Raw genomic sequence first — 16,023 nt, forward strand, 5'->3', positions numbered from 1 at the left:
TGAGTCAACAGTGTAACGCTGTTGCAAAAAAATGAGAACATCATTCTGGGATGTGTTAGCAGGAGTGTTGTAAGCAAGACACGAGAAGTAATTCTTCTGCTCTACTCCGCGCTGATTAGGCCTCAACTGGAGTATTGTGTCCAGTTCTGGGTGCCACATTTCAGGAAGCATGTGGACAAATTGGAGAGAATCCAGAGAAGAGCGACAAAAACGATTCAAGGCCTAGAAAACATGACCTATAAAGGGAAGATTGAAAACATTGGGTTTGTTTAGTCTGGAAAAGAGAAGACTGAAAGGGGACATGATAACAGTTCTCAAGTACATAAAATGTTGTTACAAGGAAGAGGGAGAAAAATTATTTTTCTTAACATTAGGAAAAACTTCCCAACTGTCAGGGTGGTTAAGCACTGGAATAAATTGCCTAGGGAGGTTGTGGAATCTCCATCATTGGGGATTTTTAAGAGCAGGTAGACAAAGACCTGTTAAGGTTGGTCTAGATAATACTTAGTCCTGCCATGAGTGCAGAGGACTGGACTAGATGACTTGTCGAGGTCCCCTCCAGTTCTATTATCTTAACAGTAATCATATACAATTACCTAGAGATTCGAAAAAGTGGTGCATCAGGACAGAGACACTGAGGAACAGGGATGATTCTGGTTTTGCAAAACCTGCAACAGAGTTTGTTTTTTCAAAACCAAAACCAAGTACTTTGGATCTAGCCCTGCTTAGGGAATCAGGATGGTTAAGGAGCAAGCAGAGACCTGAGGGCCAGGATTCCTGGATACTACCCCGACCCTGTGTGACTTTGGACAAGTCATGGAAGGTGTCATTTTCAGAGGGGCGAAGCACCTGTCAGCTCTCTGAAGTCAATAAAATCTCAAAGTCAGTCTCATAACACCTCTGTGTTTGTAAAATGGGTAACACTTGCTCTTCCTCCAGGAAGGGCAATTCAGATAAATCCTCAGTCCTGGCTCATCTCTCTAGTATATCAGACAGGAGAACATGTGATGGTCCAAGCATAGCTATAAAGTATCTGTACCTGGTGTAGTTATATAGTGACGGACATTGAAGATCCCATTTGCCAGAACGTCCAGCGAGGAGAAGATCAGAATGTTTCCTTTCACATCGCCAATACAAAACACTCCTTTGTACCCATCTGTCCTGACTCAGGGAGAAAGGAAAGAAAACAGATCAGACCCCCCCATGTACATTGCCACTTCAGGCAAGTATTAAACTAGAGCACTAGTGGGGATCACAAATAGAAAACCCAGTTTTCAAACAGGGCCAGCTTAACTGAACATTTGTGCTTCAATTGGCTCACAGGCACATGTAGTAAACACCCATCTTATGCACCTAAGTGCCAATCTAAGCATGCATAGGCAGGACCTGGAGAGCCTATTTGAGAACTCATCTTTGGAAAGTGAACACCTAGTACCATAGCTGTGCACTGGGCACAAGACAGATGTAGGAAGCAAGGCCGTCGTCTCTCTGGAAGCAGCTTTTTTCAGATTGTCTGAAATTTTTTTTCCAGGTAGTATCTGAAAGCTGAAATGTTGCTCCATTATACACAGCTGCAATTCAGATACAATAGTATTTATTTATTATAAGCATGAATTTGAATTAATAAAAGTGACCATCCCACACTCGGCCCCCTTGACAAAGTTTTAAGGATCCTAAACCAGACTCCAGCAATTATCCAGTGAAAACACTACTGCCAGGCAACCTAAATATGGTGAAGAGGGAGGATTCAATACATTTTCCACTTGACTATGATTTTGGTACACTCCAATGCTCACTGAAGTCTCATGAACAACTGAAAGAGAAACATTCAAGAATAATTCTCTGTCCATGATAGTCACTGTCCCCTCGACATACGTGACCGCACAAGCAGCATACCAGAGACAGTGATATTGAGATAAAAGACACTGAGTCCTTCGGGAAGTCATTGAGCGACACAGAAGTGTCAGGCCTATTGGAGGAGCCACACAAAACATATGGCCCTTGCAAAACACATTTTCTTGTTTTTAAAAAGATTCATGAGCAGTTGAAAAAGGGGTGTGTAAAAAACAAAAGAATAGGGTTGAACCTCCCCTAAACTCCTGTCACTACACTATTTAGTAAGAAAACAGAAAAGGAGAGAGTCTCACTATTTAAAGTAAGAGAATGTAGGTGACAAATCTGCGGCATCTCACAACTTGCCATTGTCTCTACAATATATACGGTGGCCGCTCAGAGCTTCACAGCGGCAGTAGATAAAGAATTCAGGTCTCTTCTACTCCAAAAAGCACAGATCCATGGCCTTTAAGTGTTAGCCAGTACAGGGGCTGTGGTTCAGTGAGCAGTTCTCTCTCTGTCCAGTAGAGGGTATCTGTGCTCACGAACATCCCCCAGTTCATTACAATAGATGCATCCGATGAAGCGAGCTGTAGCTCACAGAAGCTCATGCTCAAATAAATGGGTTAGTCTCTAAGGTGCCACAAGTCCTCCTGTTCTTTTTGCGGATACAGACTAACACGGCTGCTACTCTGAAACCTTACAATAGACAGGTAATCATTTCTCCTGCACCCCGCACAGCAGAGGAGCCATGGGACTGTGATGCAAGTATCTATTTTAAAACCGGTAACAGCCCTTTCGGAGAAGCAGGTAACCTACCAGTAATCCAAGGCCGTAACACAGCTGTCAAGCTCAATGAGGGAAAAGAGCCTGTCACATTTGTTGCCACTGATATCAAAGAATTCTGTGTAACAGAAAAAAAGAGAAAATCCCACGAATCTCAAAATTAGCATCAACATCTTGACGTTTGGTGTTCATGCAAAGACAGACCTTTTGAACCTATCACATGCATCTGTGTTTATTTAGACATTCTGCCATGCAAACATGCCAGTTGCTGAACAGGTACTGCAACTGACTGACACTACTACAGCCATACAGAGCAGGACCTCGTGCTCGCTGCAGACAATGGCAAGGCTTCCGTTAACGTCAGTCAGTGGTGCGGGATAGGGTCCAGATCGTCACAGGAGGGAATGATTTGTCTCTATTTACCAATAATCTGATCAGTAGACGCTATCGCCAACAGGTTGATATTAGACAGACACACCATGTCAGTGACCCACATCTGCTGACTGGGCCGTCGTCCAGACTGGTCAAGCTACATAGAAATGGAAACATACATTGAAAACTCAAGTAACCCCAAAGTAGTTGCAAATCCCACTCAAAGCTCACGTAATCAAGCACTACCATGCATCAGTCTATGGGCTTAAGCAGGGTGTAAGCAATGCATAGGCATTGGGCTCGCTGTCTGACCTGAGGAGAATTTCCCCCTAAGTTAGCAGCAGCTCTGGTATTTTCCACCCTGAATGAGAGCCCCAGACCAGCACTTATTTTTAAATAGGAAGAGTTTTACTGCTGAAATGGTAGAAAGATGCAGTGATTCAAGGGTCTAATTGATCTTGTCCTATAGTGCTCATCTCTCATTCATTATCTTATGTTTAGTTTATAAGAGGAGAAAACTTAGCAGATAGATCAAAACTTGAGCTGAGACCAGGTGCTTCTGTTTAAAGAGATTCTCCAGGGAAATTAATGCACAATATTCCTTCCATGAGAAATGGTTCATTTTCCCCTTATACTCCCTCAATATTAGGGTTTTTGTGAGTGCTGGAATCCAGAAGAGAAGGCTTTGACCCCACCCTCTGCATCCAGTGTAGCAGAGCACTGCCTTGCCACTTACTAAAGTGATTTGGTGATTTAGAAATACTTCATACAATGGGCAAAACTCTCCCCTCCGATCCATGCTGTGGGTCTCTCATCTGCAGTGGGGGGCTCTGTGGTGCATCCACACTTGTGGAATCGCCACTCATGGCAATGGGATGTCGCACATGCAGAACGAGCACTACATATGCCAAGGAGATACCTGCACCGTGTGTTCAAGCTCCATGAGGGCATGGGTTGAGACCCCCCAGGGAGGCCACATCCACCTCATTTCTAGAGGGCTAAATGGGAGGGTGTCATGGTCTGGGAAAGGTTGAGAGCCCTGCATTATGTGGATTAGAGAGAATCTAGCCCTTCACTTCGATCAAGTTCATGAGCCACGTACCTGGACAGTGCGGAGTAGTTTGAACGTGTCACTCCAGTAGAGTAGGATTCCATCCCGGCTGACCGTCAGGAATCGCCCTGAGAGATTCCAAACACTACTTTTCTTGGCCTTTTCATTCCTGTCCATTGCCTGGCCCTGGTTTAGGAAAAACTGCACCTTGATGATTTCCTGGCCTTGGATCCTGAGCAAGGGAAAGGAGTGAGATAGGAGAAATGGAGCAGAATGGTCAGGAAGCAGAAGGGTAACGTAGGCCTGTAAGAGGGCAGGAATGTAGCAGGTGGGAACACAAGAACTGAAAGGTGATGACCTTATACAGTCTGATGGGGCACTCAGCACTTAGCAGAAATTTGAAACTCCGGCCCCTGAGCTGAGGAGCTTTTGATGCAAGTTAAGTCAGTCTCAGCCTCACAGAGAGAGAGAGAGAGAGAGACACACAAGGCAAAGTGGTGGGAGTGAGAAGGAGATTGTCACACTATCAGGTTATAAGGTTACTGGTGTTCACACTGCAATGTCTCCAACCCCTTAGCACAAAGATACATTACAGCATATAGAGAAGAAAATACCTGTTGGAGGGACTGTCATGTGTGGAAATAAATTGAAACCTGGACACATCACGTGGGATGTTTTTTTTTCAAGCTGGAAACAAATTGTTCGTGAAGATGGGCTGAGCCTTTGGGTGCAGCTTAAAAAACCCTGTATACACAGGATAAACTAGATGATCGTAAGTTTAAGATCAAAAGAGACACTAGGACTGAAGTATTTACAGCGTACCCTTTTTTGTGAGGCCTGGACAACAAAAGACCCACCTGTCCCTTTATTTAATACCCTAGAAACTGAAGCCAGCCAGAGTCTCCATGGTTCTGGAGCATGCTTCTCTAGTCGCTAACCTCCAGTTCATGCTGCAAAGCTCATCTATTGCCAGGCTCTATCCAGGTAGGAAGGAAAAGGGATGCATGACTGGGGGGAGAGTTTTGGCTGGGTTGGAGAGGATCTGAGTTTAAACAAAACAGAGTCAGAAGCAAGTGTGCAAGAGAAGTTAGCCATATTTCACCACACTCGCTCTTTGTTCTTCATCATAGCACCAACCCCAAGTGGTATCACACTGGCAGGTCTGAGAAAGAGGCAACACCTCACTTTCAAGTGACCCCCAGAGAAGGGAGTGTTGTCGTTTCTCATGCTCTGATTTGTTGCTATAACAGCAATAATCTACTGTGTCCCTAGTTATACTCACAATATGCTACTGAGACTGAATAAATCCTGACGGGAATTCATCTCAAGCAGCCGTTTCACCTAGGCTATTATCTTTCATAGAGGTTGTTCCTTAAATGATTAGAGGCTAGTTTATTAAGCCAATTTCATATGGGAAGATGCACATGTTTGTCATTTGCTGTTAAATGATTTTTAAAAAGACATTTTTCGCAGCTAGGATGTCACAAGAACACACTAAACTGGAAGACAAATACAAGCGGCTTTAATGTGGCTCACTCCTCCTCAGACAGTAATGGCTAAGAGCTTACACTGGAATGATTTTCATGGGGGTCTGAAAATGCAGAGGAGATTGGCTTTTCAGCATGTCATCCTTTCCTCTGTACTCTCGTAATATATAGTTCAGATATTCTTCCTGTGAGAGAGAACAATTTCATCAGTATAGTATAAAAAGGAGAGCAGAATTAATTATCTCAAGTCCTATGGTGCTGACAGATGCAGCAAGAACTATAGCAAAGATAATAGGAATAGCAGGAAACTCTGCCTTCCCCCAACATTAAACCAAGGTAAATAAAAATCAGGAAATTTTTGCAACTGCTACATAGCCACCATTCTCTTTGATTAGAGTACAGTATTACCCAGCCCACGGAGCCATCACAATCAGTGTCAATTTTCATAAATATGATATCAATATCTTCTTCAGTAATATTCTCCATTATCTTCTTCATTGCCTTGCGGAACTCCTTAATATCCAGCCCTGGGAGAATAAGCACAGTATATTCAGCCCTAAACTTTTCCAGACAATTATATCTATTGAAAAAAATAGACTGAACAGAGCACATCAAAATGGCAATTAAGTATCAAAAGCAATTCCCCCCAAAAAACAATGTGGGCAGATTTCTCGATAATTTGTGCATACAAAAAACATATGCAGTTGGATATCTAATTTGCTCATACAATCTATTGCAACTGTGTAAGTAACATATCGATGGGTGCAAATGCTTATAAATTACCTGTTTACATATGCAATTTCCAAATCTGCATGCACATCTGCAGTAGTTGTGCACACTGGTAAGCACCAAATATGTGCAGAACTTCTTTGAAAGTCTGATCGTGGGCAAACAGATTTTTGAACAGGGGCCCCTAACTAAGATTTTCCTAGAGTGTCTAAACCTGACTCACAACGTGGAGCAATGCTCTTGCCCCTAGAAAGCGTTAGCCCAAGTTTTATTGCCTACAAACCTTGGTCCAGTGCCTAAAGAAAGGAGTGAGGCAGCTTACAGATTTTCATGGCGAGCAGGTTATAAAATAGGAGAAAAATAAGAGAAAATGCTTTTCTGTTTTCATCTAGTTTTCATTTCAATTGAAATTTTCCAGACTGCTCTATTTTCACTTGTACCCTATTGTGTCTGCTGTTAAAATAATCCCTCTGAAACCTAAACTTTACCATTGCAGAAAAATCATCCTGCTGGGGGTGACTGGGTACAGTACATGGCTCTCAGACACGCTACGCACAATGTCTCTGTCAGCCAGTATTTAAACTTAGGCTGCTCTTTGACAATACTAGAGAACTACACCCAGGATCATGCAGGGATGTCCAAATCAGCATCTCTCAAAGTCAGGCTACAGATCATCCCTCCTCAAAGACCAACAAAAAACTCAGCCATAGGAAAAAAAGCCTAAGCATAGAGGAAGGTTAATATCTAGCCACATGTCTAGGTAAGTACAGAACTGGGAACCCGAGAGTTGGGGTTTAGCCTTGGTTCTGACCTGTTGCGACACCTTGGATTAGTTACATACTCTGTGCCATATTTTTCCATCTGTAAACTACCCTGCTGCCACACTGGGAGCATGTGAGGCTTAACTTATGCTCTTAAAGCAAGTCAAGATTTTCAGCTGGAAGATGCTATGGAAGTATTCGTGTCATTATTACAATGTGTGATTTTACCCTATTTAAACCAAACCTAATTAGAGAGAGTGGTAAATTTGTTCTCTTGGCTTCCTGACATCTAGCAACTGAGGAAGAGGAAATCAGAGTCTGCTTCACCATATAGAAACCCAACGCTATCACAAAGAATGGGTGATATAGACTCACTGAGAGAGGTAAGCTGGAAACCTCTCTAGTGGAAAAATCAGGTCCAAAGTAACGAATGAAGCTTGAAGGGGCTAATCTGGTGGATGCTGTTGTGTAGACTGCATGCTTCTTAACAGCAACAGAGATAGCTATGAAACTAGAAAAGTGACCAAAAGAGCAGTTATTTAGAAACTGAAATGCTTTGGGAAATGCTGCATCATCACCTCCACCCTTGTCTAAATCCGCTTCCCGGAATGATTGCTCCAATTTTTGCAAATGCTCATAATTGATCTGGTCCTCAACTTGCTGGGCACGGGAGGTATCGGTGGATTCTGGGAACCTCCGTATTTGTTTGGGAGATGAGCAGCTCGAGACAGATTTCCTCAGAAGTCCAGTGAGCTGAAAAAACAGTTGGGATCAAGAACAGCATGTGCAGAGTTTTTATTCCACCCAAGATAGCCCTCTTTACTCAGGTCTTACAGAAATGGGGCAAGAGCAGGAGGCCAAGAAACATCTTATAAGCAGTATACTTATGAGCGCATGTACAGATAAGCAAGAGAAATGGCCCCTCTGCCAAAGACCTTAGAAACTGAAGGTCCAGTTCTCTAAACTCTTGTTCATGGAAGTAGTCCTCACTATTGATAGTAGCCCCATGGACTTCAACAGGGGTAAATCCATGACAGTGCAGAGACCCCACACAAGGTCTTGTGCACCACAACTCTCACTTAAGCCCCACTGCATTACTACAATATCATTAATTTTAAATCACTTAAGAAATGCAGGACCCAATTTATAGCTTCCACCAAGCAATTACCTTTACATAGAGGGCTTCATTGGCTGGGGTACAGCCGGCATAGCTAGCTCTCTGCCATCCTCCTGGCACAAGGGGCATGGCAAAGGCAAGACCAGAAATAAGCAGGCATGGCTAAGCTCTCTCTATTCCCAGCTGCTATGCGGGCCCATTTGTCCCAGGCAGCTGGGTGCAAATCAGCACAGCACTCAGGCTGTTTCAATCTGTGCTGTGAGCTGAACTGGCCCTTCTCTGGTCGAGGATAGGAAAGGAGCAAGATAAGCATAAAGCCAACATTCCCTGCACCTACTCAGCGACTGCACAGAGTTTAGCCCCAAAGCCAGGATGAACTGGGCACATTGTGGTTTCAAAACAGGAAACACTGTGGTAAGTTTCAAGTTTAAAACAAAATATTTCCCTTCCCCATCTGATACCTTAAGGTAAAGGTATAACCATTAAAGCTTGCTTTAAAAAAATAAACACATGACCAGCAGTTCTTAAAGTCATTTAAATCTGAGGGAAAAAAATATAGCTGGATGCAGATATTAAAGGGGACATGAAATACGGCACTTGAGAGAAGCAAGGATATCATTCAACCTTCCAAAATATTGATGTGTACAGTTAAGAAAATAAGACCACCACATCAATTCTGCTCCATTTGCATTTTAGGAACACTTGACAACAGCCCTTTTTCACATAACACTCTGTCCATCAATACCATTTCTGCTCATTTACCTTTTGCCCCATTTGATGCTGTTTAAGGCTTCCTTCATCTTCAGAATCGTTGCCTGCCCTGAAATGTTAAATGTAGCTGTATTTGCTTTGGGGGTGGGAAAGAGATTGTAATCATTAATAAGACTGCAAGTCTTTCGACCCTGAAAATGGCTATTCAGGTAATATTTGTATTAAAGTAATTTCAGTATAAATTAGCATAACCTGAAGTGGGACATGGCCCTCTCTATACTGCCTTAGAACTATGGACATCATAGTACTTTACTGTAGAGCTATGTAATCCTGAACTCACATCCTGGTAGCTATGGAAGAATTTGATCATGAGAGGTGCTAAAGCAGCTTGACTGGGGTCTCAAACACGCAGCCTGCAGAGTTATTTGCTGCAGCCCGCCAAGCTCCCCGCCCCGTCCCCCGGAGTTATTTCCTGCGGCCGCCAAGCTCCCCTCACCTACAGCTCTCCCCCCGCCCGCCCCACACCAGCACGCCACGTCCCCGCTCCTCTGCCTACCTCCAGGCACTTCCCGCCACCAAACAGCTGTTTGGCAGCGCTTAGCACTTTCCAGGAAGGAGGAGGGGGGAAGCCACATGCTCAGGGGACGAGGTGGAGAAGAGGCGGGACAGGGTCAGGGATTTGGGGAAGGGGCTGGGGATTTTAGGGAAGGGGTTGGAATGTGGGCAGGGAAGGGGCAGGGCCTCATGAAAGGGATGGAGTGGGGGCAGGGCTGGAGGCAGAGGAGGGGGCTTTTGTATCTTTATATGAAAAAGTGTCAGTGATGTGGCCCTCAGGCCAATGTAGATAAGAACGGCCAAACTGGGTCAGACCACAGGTCCATCCAGCCCAGTATCCTGTCTGCCAACAGTGGCCAATGCCAGGTGCCCCAGAGGGAGTGAACCTAACAGGTAATGATCGAGTGGTCTTTCTCCTGCCATCCATCTCCACCCTCTGACAAACAAAGGCTGGGGACACCATTCCTTACCCATGCTGGCTAATAGCCATTAATGGACTTAACCTCCATGAATTTATCCAGTTCTCCTTTAAACCCTGTTATAGTCCTAGCCTTCACAACCTCCTCAGGCAAGGAGTTCTACAAGTTGACTGTGTGCAGAACTTCCTTTTGTTTGTTTTAAACCTGCTGCCATTAATTTCATTTGGTGGCCCCTAGTTCTTATATTATGGGAACAAGTAAATAACTTTTCCTTATTCACTTTCTCCACACCACTCATGATTTTATAGACCTCGATCATATCCCCCCTTAGTCTCCTCTTTTCCAAGCTGAAAAGTCCTAGCCTCTTTAATCTCTCCTCATATGAGACCATTCCAAACCCCTAATCATTTTGGTTGCCCTTTTCTGAACCTTTTCTAATGCCAGTATATTTTTTTTGAGATGACGGGACCACATCTGTATGCAGTATTCAAGATGTGGGCGTACCATGGCTTTATATAAGGGCAATAAGATATTCTCAGTCTTATTCTCCATCTCTTTTTCAATGATTCGTAACATCCTGTTTGCTTTTTTGACTGCTGCTGCACACTGTGTGGACATCTTCAGAGAACTAACCACAATGACTCCAAGATCTCTTTCCTGATTAATTGTAGCTAAACTAGCCCCCATCATATTGTATATATAGTTGGGGTTATTTTTTCCAATGTGCATTACTTTACATTTATCCGCATTAAATTTCATTTGCTATTTTGTTGCCCAATCACTTAGTTTTGTGAGATCTTTTTGAAGTTCTTCACAGCCTGCTTTGGTCTTAACTATCTTGAGCAGTTTAGTATCATCTGCAAACTGCCACCTCCCTGTTTACCCCTTTCTCCAGATCATTTATGAATAGGCTGAATAGGATTGGTCCTAGGACTGACCCTTGGGGAACAACACTAGTTACCCCTCTCCATTCTGAAAATTTACCATTTATTCCTACCCTTTGTTCCCTGTCTTTTAACCAGTTCTCAATCCATGAAAGGATCTTCCCACTTATCCCATGACTACTTAATTTACTTAAGAGCCTTTGGTGAATGACCTTCTCAAAGGCTTTCTGGAAATCTAAGTACACTATGTCCACTGGATCCCCCTTGTCCTCGTTTGTTGACCCCTTCAAAGAACTCTAATCGATTAGTAAGACACAATCTCCCTTTACAGAACCCATATTGACTTTTGCCCAACAATTTATGTTCTATGTGTCTTTCCTATTGTTTCAACTAATTTGCCCGGTACGGATGTTAGACTTACCTGTCTGTAATTGCCGGGATCACCTCTAGAGCCCTTAATAAATATTGGCATTACATTAGCTATCTTCCAGTCATTGGGTACAGAAGCTGATTTAAAGGACAGGTTACAAACCACAGTTAATAGCTCCGCGATTTCACATTTGAGTTCTTTCAGAACTCTTGAAGTGAATGCCATCTGGTCCCGGTGACTTGTTACTGTTAAGTTTATCAATTAATTCCAATGTAGTGGCCCTTGTAGTGATTTGAGTTTGAGATCCCTGACCTTGACCTTGAATTGAAGTCATTTAAGGCCTGATTTTCAGGCATATGCAGAAAGTCCAGCTAAAGTCAATGGGAACTGCATGTGCAGGCCCTTCGGTGTTTCACAAGTTTGAATTAACCCTTACAATGCCCCAAGAAGGTAGAGACATTTTTATTCCCATTTTACAGACGGGGAAATTAGGGGAGAATTTCAGTGCACTTACACATTAATTTACTACATCATCCTAGCAAGGAAGCAGGATGGATTAAGAGAAGGGTTTACTATACTGGAGGGTGGCTCAGAGAAGAAGCAATAAATTAACTAGGTATTGTGAGAAGCAAAAGGTTCCTTGGGTGTCCTGTCTTTCATCACTCACCATGCCACAGAGGGATGAATACTGATCCTATGAGTCTCTGAGCCCACCAAAAAGCTGCTCAACTTCTCAGAAGTAGACATTCTCCCTGTTCCTGCTCCTGCTGTGTATCCACTGGGGACTTCCAGCCCAAGGCCCTCAGCAAACTCAACTATGATGTCACCTCTGGATTTGTGACATCACCCGCAGAACATCAGGCAGACTTCTTTCCCCAGCCTCTGTTGGAAGGGGTTCTCTTCCTTAGAAGGGCTGGGTGGAGGTCTCCATGCCAAGAAGCCACAGAGCAGCCCATTACTATCCCTCTCCGTCAAAGTAGCTGGATGAGGAGAGGGAATTCCTCTTCAATTGCGCCATCAGGAGCAACACATGCACATGTATGCACCAGAGATGACTTGAGGCAGGAGCTCTACAAAGGATCCATAGAACACAAGAGAGGAACATAGCAGAGGCCATTTCCAGGGATTTATGGCTAGAGATCCTTTCCTTTTCCTGCCCTTTTCAAGGACTGCTAGGAGAGCAGTCTCTGCAATGGATCCATAGTCAGGACTCCCATTGGTCTTGGTCATTAAACCAGCCCCTCACCTTCCAGTGACAGGATGATTGAGAGAAAGCCAAGCGGAAATGAAGTTTGTATTTAGATTTTTTTGAGCTGATCTCACCTCAATTGTCCCTCCATTTTAGGCAAACGTGCTGCTTGTTTATTTGATATAAAATATTGAATCATGAAGTTGAGGTTATGTTGAGACTTATGTTAATGTTATCCCACATTATTTTATCCAGGAAGCTTTACAGTTCTTGTAGCTCACATTGGAACAGCAGTAGATTCAGAGAGATCCTGGAAGATTAAGAGGCAACCAGTTTATGAAGCTACTTTGCAAAAGGACATCACTCTTCCGGGGCCTTGCTGAAATTTCTTGTAGACCTCAGAAAAAGCACCCTCAGTTCCTGTTTTCTACATTTCCTGACAGGTCAGCCACAGATTTTTAAAAGGCTGCTGTTTGAAAGCTAGCCAAGCTTACTAAGAAAAATTTGCTTTAAAGAGAGAAGCACATCTGACAAACACCACTGTCTTCCAGATCACGTCTCTATGGGCGGCAGGCAAAGAATGGGTTTGTGCCAATATTTTACTTCTATACGATGTAGAAATAAGGTGGCTGCTTCAACCTTAAACAAAGGGTTTTTTCCCTTCACTTTCGTAATATCAGGAAGGTCAAATTTAGCTTTGTACCTGTTTGGGTTGAAGCCTCTCTCGGACAATGCCGACTTGTGCACTGGAAGTTCTTGGCCTCTAGATAAAGATTCAACACCCACATCCTTTTCACAAATTATTTTTTAATTCCAACTATTAATTCAGCTAGTTGAGTGAAGTAGGGGTTTCCAAAATGAGTTTTAAACCTCCCATTCCCTTGTCTAATATAAAAGCTATAGGTTTTACCCAGGCTGTCTCCAATTTTTGGTATGTATTGCTATTTAGGATATCACACATATCCCACTCTCCAGCTCCAACCACCAAATACCAAGGTCTTCACCCATCCCATCCGGAGAATATACTGTTCAACATTCATAAATGATACGGGAATGGAGGTAAAGAGTAAGGCGGCAAAGTTTACAGAGGATACAAAACTACTATCTTGAGTAGTTGCTGACTGCCAAGAGTTACAAAGGGATCTCACAAAACTGGGTGACTTGGCAACAAAACGGCAGATGAAATTCAATGTTGATATGTGCAGAGAACATACATTGGAAAACAATCTCAACTATACATATAAAATGATGGGATCTAAATTAGCTGTTACCACTCAAGAAAGATCTTGAAGTCATTGTGGATCGTTCTCTAAAAACATCCACTCAGTGTGGAGCGGCAGTCAAAAAATCAAACGGAAAGTTGGGCATCGTTAAGAAAGGAATAGATAATAAGACAGAAAAGCTCATATTACCTCTATATAAATCCATGGTATGCCCACCTCTTGAATACTGCGTGCAGATGTATTGGAATTGGAAAAGGTTCAGTAAAGGGCAACAAAAATTATTAGGGGTATGGAACAGCTTCCGTATGAGGGGAGATTAATAAGACTGGGATTTTTCAGCTTGGAAAAGAAATGACTAAGGGGGGGATATGACTGAGGTCTAATAAAATCATGACTGGTGTGTAGAAAGTAAATAAGTGTTACTTACTCACTCTCATAACACAAGAACTAGGGGTCACCAAGTGAAATTAATAGGCAGCATGTTTAAAACAAACAAAAGGAAGTATTTCTTCACATACCACACAGTCAACCTGTGGAACGCTTTGCCAGAAGATACTGTGAAGGCCAAGACTATAACAGGGTTCAAAAAAGAACTGAAATTCAAGGAGGATAGGTCCATCAATGGCTATTAGCCGGGCTGGGCAGGGATGGTGTCCTTAGCCTCTGTTTGCCAGAAGCTGGGACTGGGTGACAGGGGATGGATCACTTGATTGAATGTCCATGTTCTGTTCATTAACCCGTGAAGCATCTGGCACCAGCCACTGTCAGAAGACAGGATACTAGGCAACATGGAACATTGGCCATACTGTGTGTCTTGAAAACTTCCTTCCTTGTGTGTCTTGAAAACTTAAGAGTGGTCTGTGAAAATGTTTTATCCTATGAATGAACCACTAAAGCAGACTGGTCTGTGAAAATGTTTTATCCTAAGATTTCAAGACACACTAGGAAGGAAAACTGCCCAGTTGTGAGACCAAGGGGCTAACAAGCTAATAGAACAGTAGGATTACCAGATGACCACTAACATCAAGTTTCCCCCTCTCAGGGCAGGAAAATCACCAAAGTTCACCATTGAGAATCAGGCAATGAAGCCCATAAAAAGAGAGCTAGAATGTCAGGGGGACAAAGTGTGCTCTGAACCCATCTAATAACAGCACAAATGCTTTTCATAGGAATACGCCACCATAGTAAAGGAAGCAGAAAACCTTCTATTCGATCATTATAGCTGGCAGAAACTACCCCCACCTAATAAAACAAGTGGCTGCAGATTCCAATCGTGGGCCCGCAAGCACCAATCCTAACTCCCATCCCAACTTTACAGGAATTGTTAATGAGCAAGAGGTGTTGCTAGATCACCCTCTTTCATAAAGCTCTTCCACCATAACACAGGGAGAACAAGACACAGACACTGCACTAATCCTGAGAAGAGTCCTATCACCAGGGAAGGGAGAAAAGCAGAAGAATGCACACAGGCCGTTAGGGATCCTCCACCAACACATAAATTATCTGGATAAGAGCTCAGGTTTTTATTTTAATTTTTTTTTTAAGTTTTCGAATCTTCATACATCAAAACCCAAAGATGATCTGCAAAGGGAAAAATTAAGTTATCTTTCAAAGATGGAACTCTGAGAATAATTTTTGAATCAATTATACCACCCAACTTGTAAGAAAAAGCAGCAAAGGAGAAGGAAAAAAACTCAGCCATGATTTTACACCTGGCAATTCTAAGCTTAAAGCATCACACCTAAGCTATGCTGCTCTGGAACCCACACCAGTTTGCTGCCATCTTTTGTACAGGTGTAATGAAGCTGCTCTGGAACGTCAAGCAATTTCCAACAACAAGGGAATGGCACCCTCTTTTAACCAAAATGCAGTAGGAGTTTCTCTCACAGTGACTAGGTGGGCGGCTGTCATCCTCTGCTCTGTATCACAAGACTATAATCACATGGCAGGCATCTGTTGAAGAGCCCCATTTTGCCAGAGTAGATGTATTGCAAACCATGCGTGGACAGTATTAGAAGACTTCAGTACTTACACATTATGCCTTCAGTGCTGTAGAAGCAATTGGACTCGAGTTTAAGAGTTCCTGCACAACGGGCCAAGTTATTTTCTTAATTGCACAAGTGTAGATGAGCTGTTTACACTAACGATGGGAATAGCTACAGAATTTTCATTATTAAGCTCAGAAATCCATAGAGCATTGCATAGTGCCATTTTTCTTTACACTGGGTTCTTAAGACTTGCGTAGTTCCAGTCAGAGCACTGTACAAACAATTCCCAGCTAATCCTCAAACCCTCTGAGATATAGCCACATCTTAGTAAGCACAGTAGGGGGAAGAGAGCTATGATCAGAACTAAAGGAGGACTTGTAGCACCTTAGAGACTAACAAAGTTATTGGAGCATAAGCTTTTGTGAGCTCCATGCATCTGATGAAGTGAGCTGCAGCTCACGAAAGTTTATGCTCAAATAAATTGGTTAGTCTCTAAGGTGCCACAAGTCCTCCTTTTCTTTTTGCGAATACAGACTAACACGGCTGCT

General features: G+C 43.1%; 1 protein-coding gene across 1 annotated transcript in view; it reads right to left on the reverse strand.

The window, feature by feature from the left end:
• EFCAB8 (EF-hand calcium binding domain 8) overlaps positions 1-11,822 on the reverse strand; it is a gene marked incomplete at its 5' end in the record, with an annotated part of 37,625 nt that extends 25,803 nt beyond the window's left edge. The window contains 9 exons of the mRNA XM_084645878.1: positions 1,040-1,161; positions 2,653-2,737; positions 3,043-3,148; positions 4,094-4,274; positions 5,611-5,714; positions 5,938-6,056; positions 7,598-7,772; positions 8,899-8,956; positions 11,743-11,822. Of these exons, the coding sequence (XP_084502004.1) occupies positions 1,040-1,161; positions 2,653-2,737; positions 3,043-3,148; positions 4,094-4,274; positions 5,611-5,714; positions 5,938-6,056; positions 7,598-7,772; positions 8,899-8,956; positions 11,743-11,822 (1,030 nt within the window). The remainder of the gene's footprint in view (positions 1-1,039; positions 1,162-2,652; positions 2,738-3,042; positions 3,149-4,093; positions 4,275-5,610; positions 5,715-5,937; positions 6,057-7,597; positions 7,773-8,898; positions 8,957-11,742) is intronic.
• Positions 11,823-16,023: the final 4,201 nt, after the last annotated feature.

Source organism: Lepidochelys olivacea (assembly GCF_965140295.1).
Source record: "Lepidochelys olivacea isolate rLepOli2 genome assembly, chromosome: 13".
In the NCBI taxonomy this organism is placed as follows: domain Eukaryota; kingdom Metazoa; phylum Chordata; order Testudines; family Cheloniidae; genus Lepidochelys; species Lepidochelys olivacea.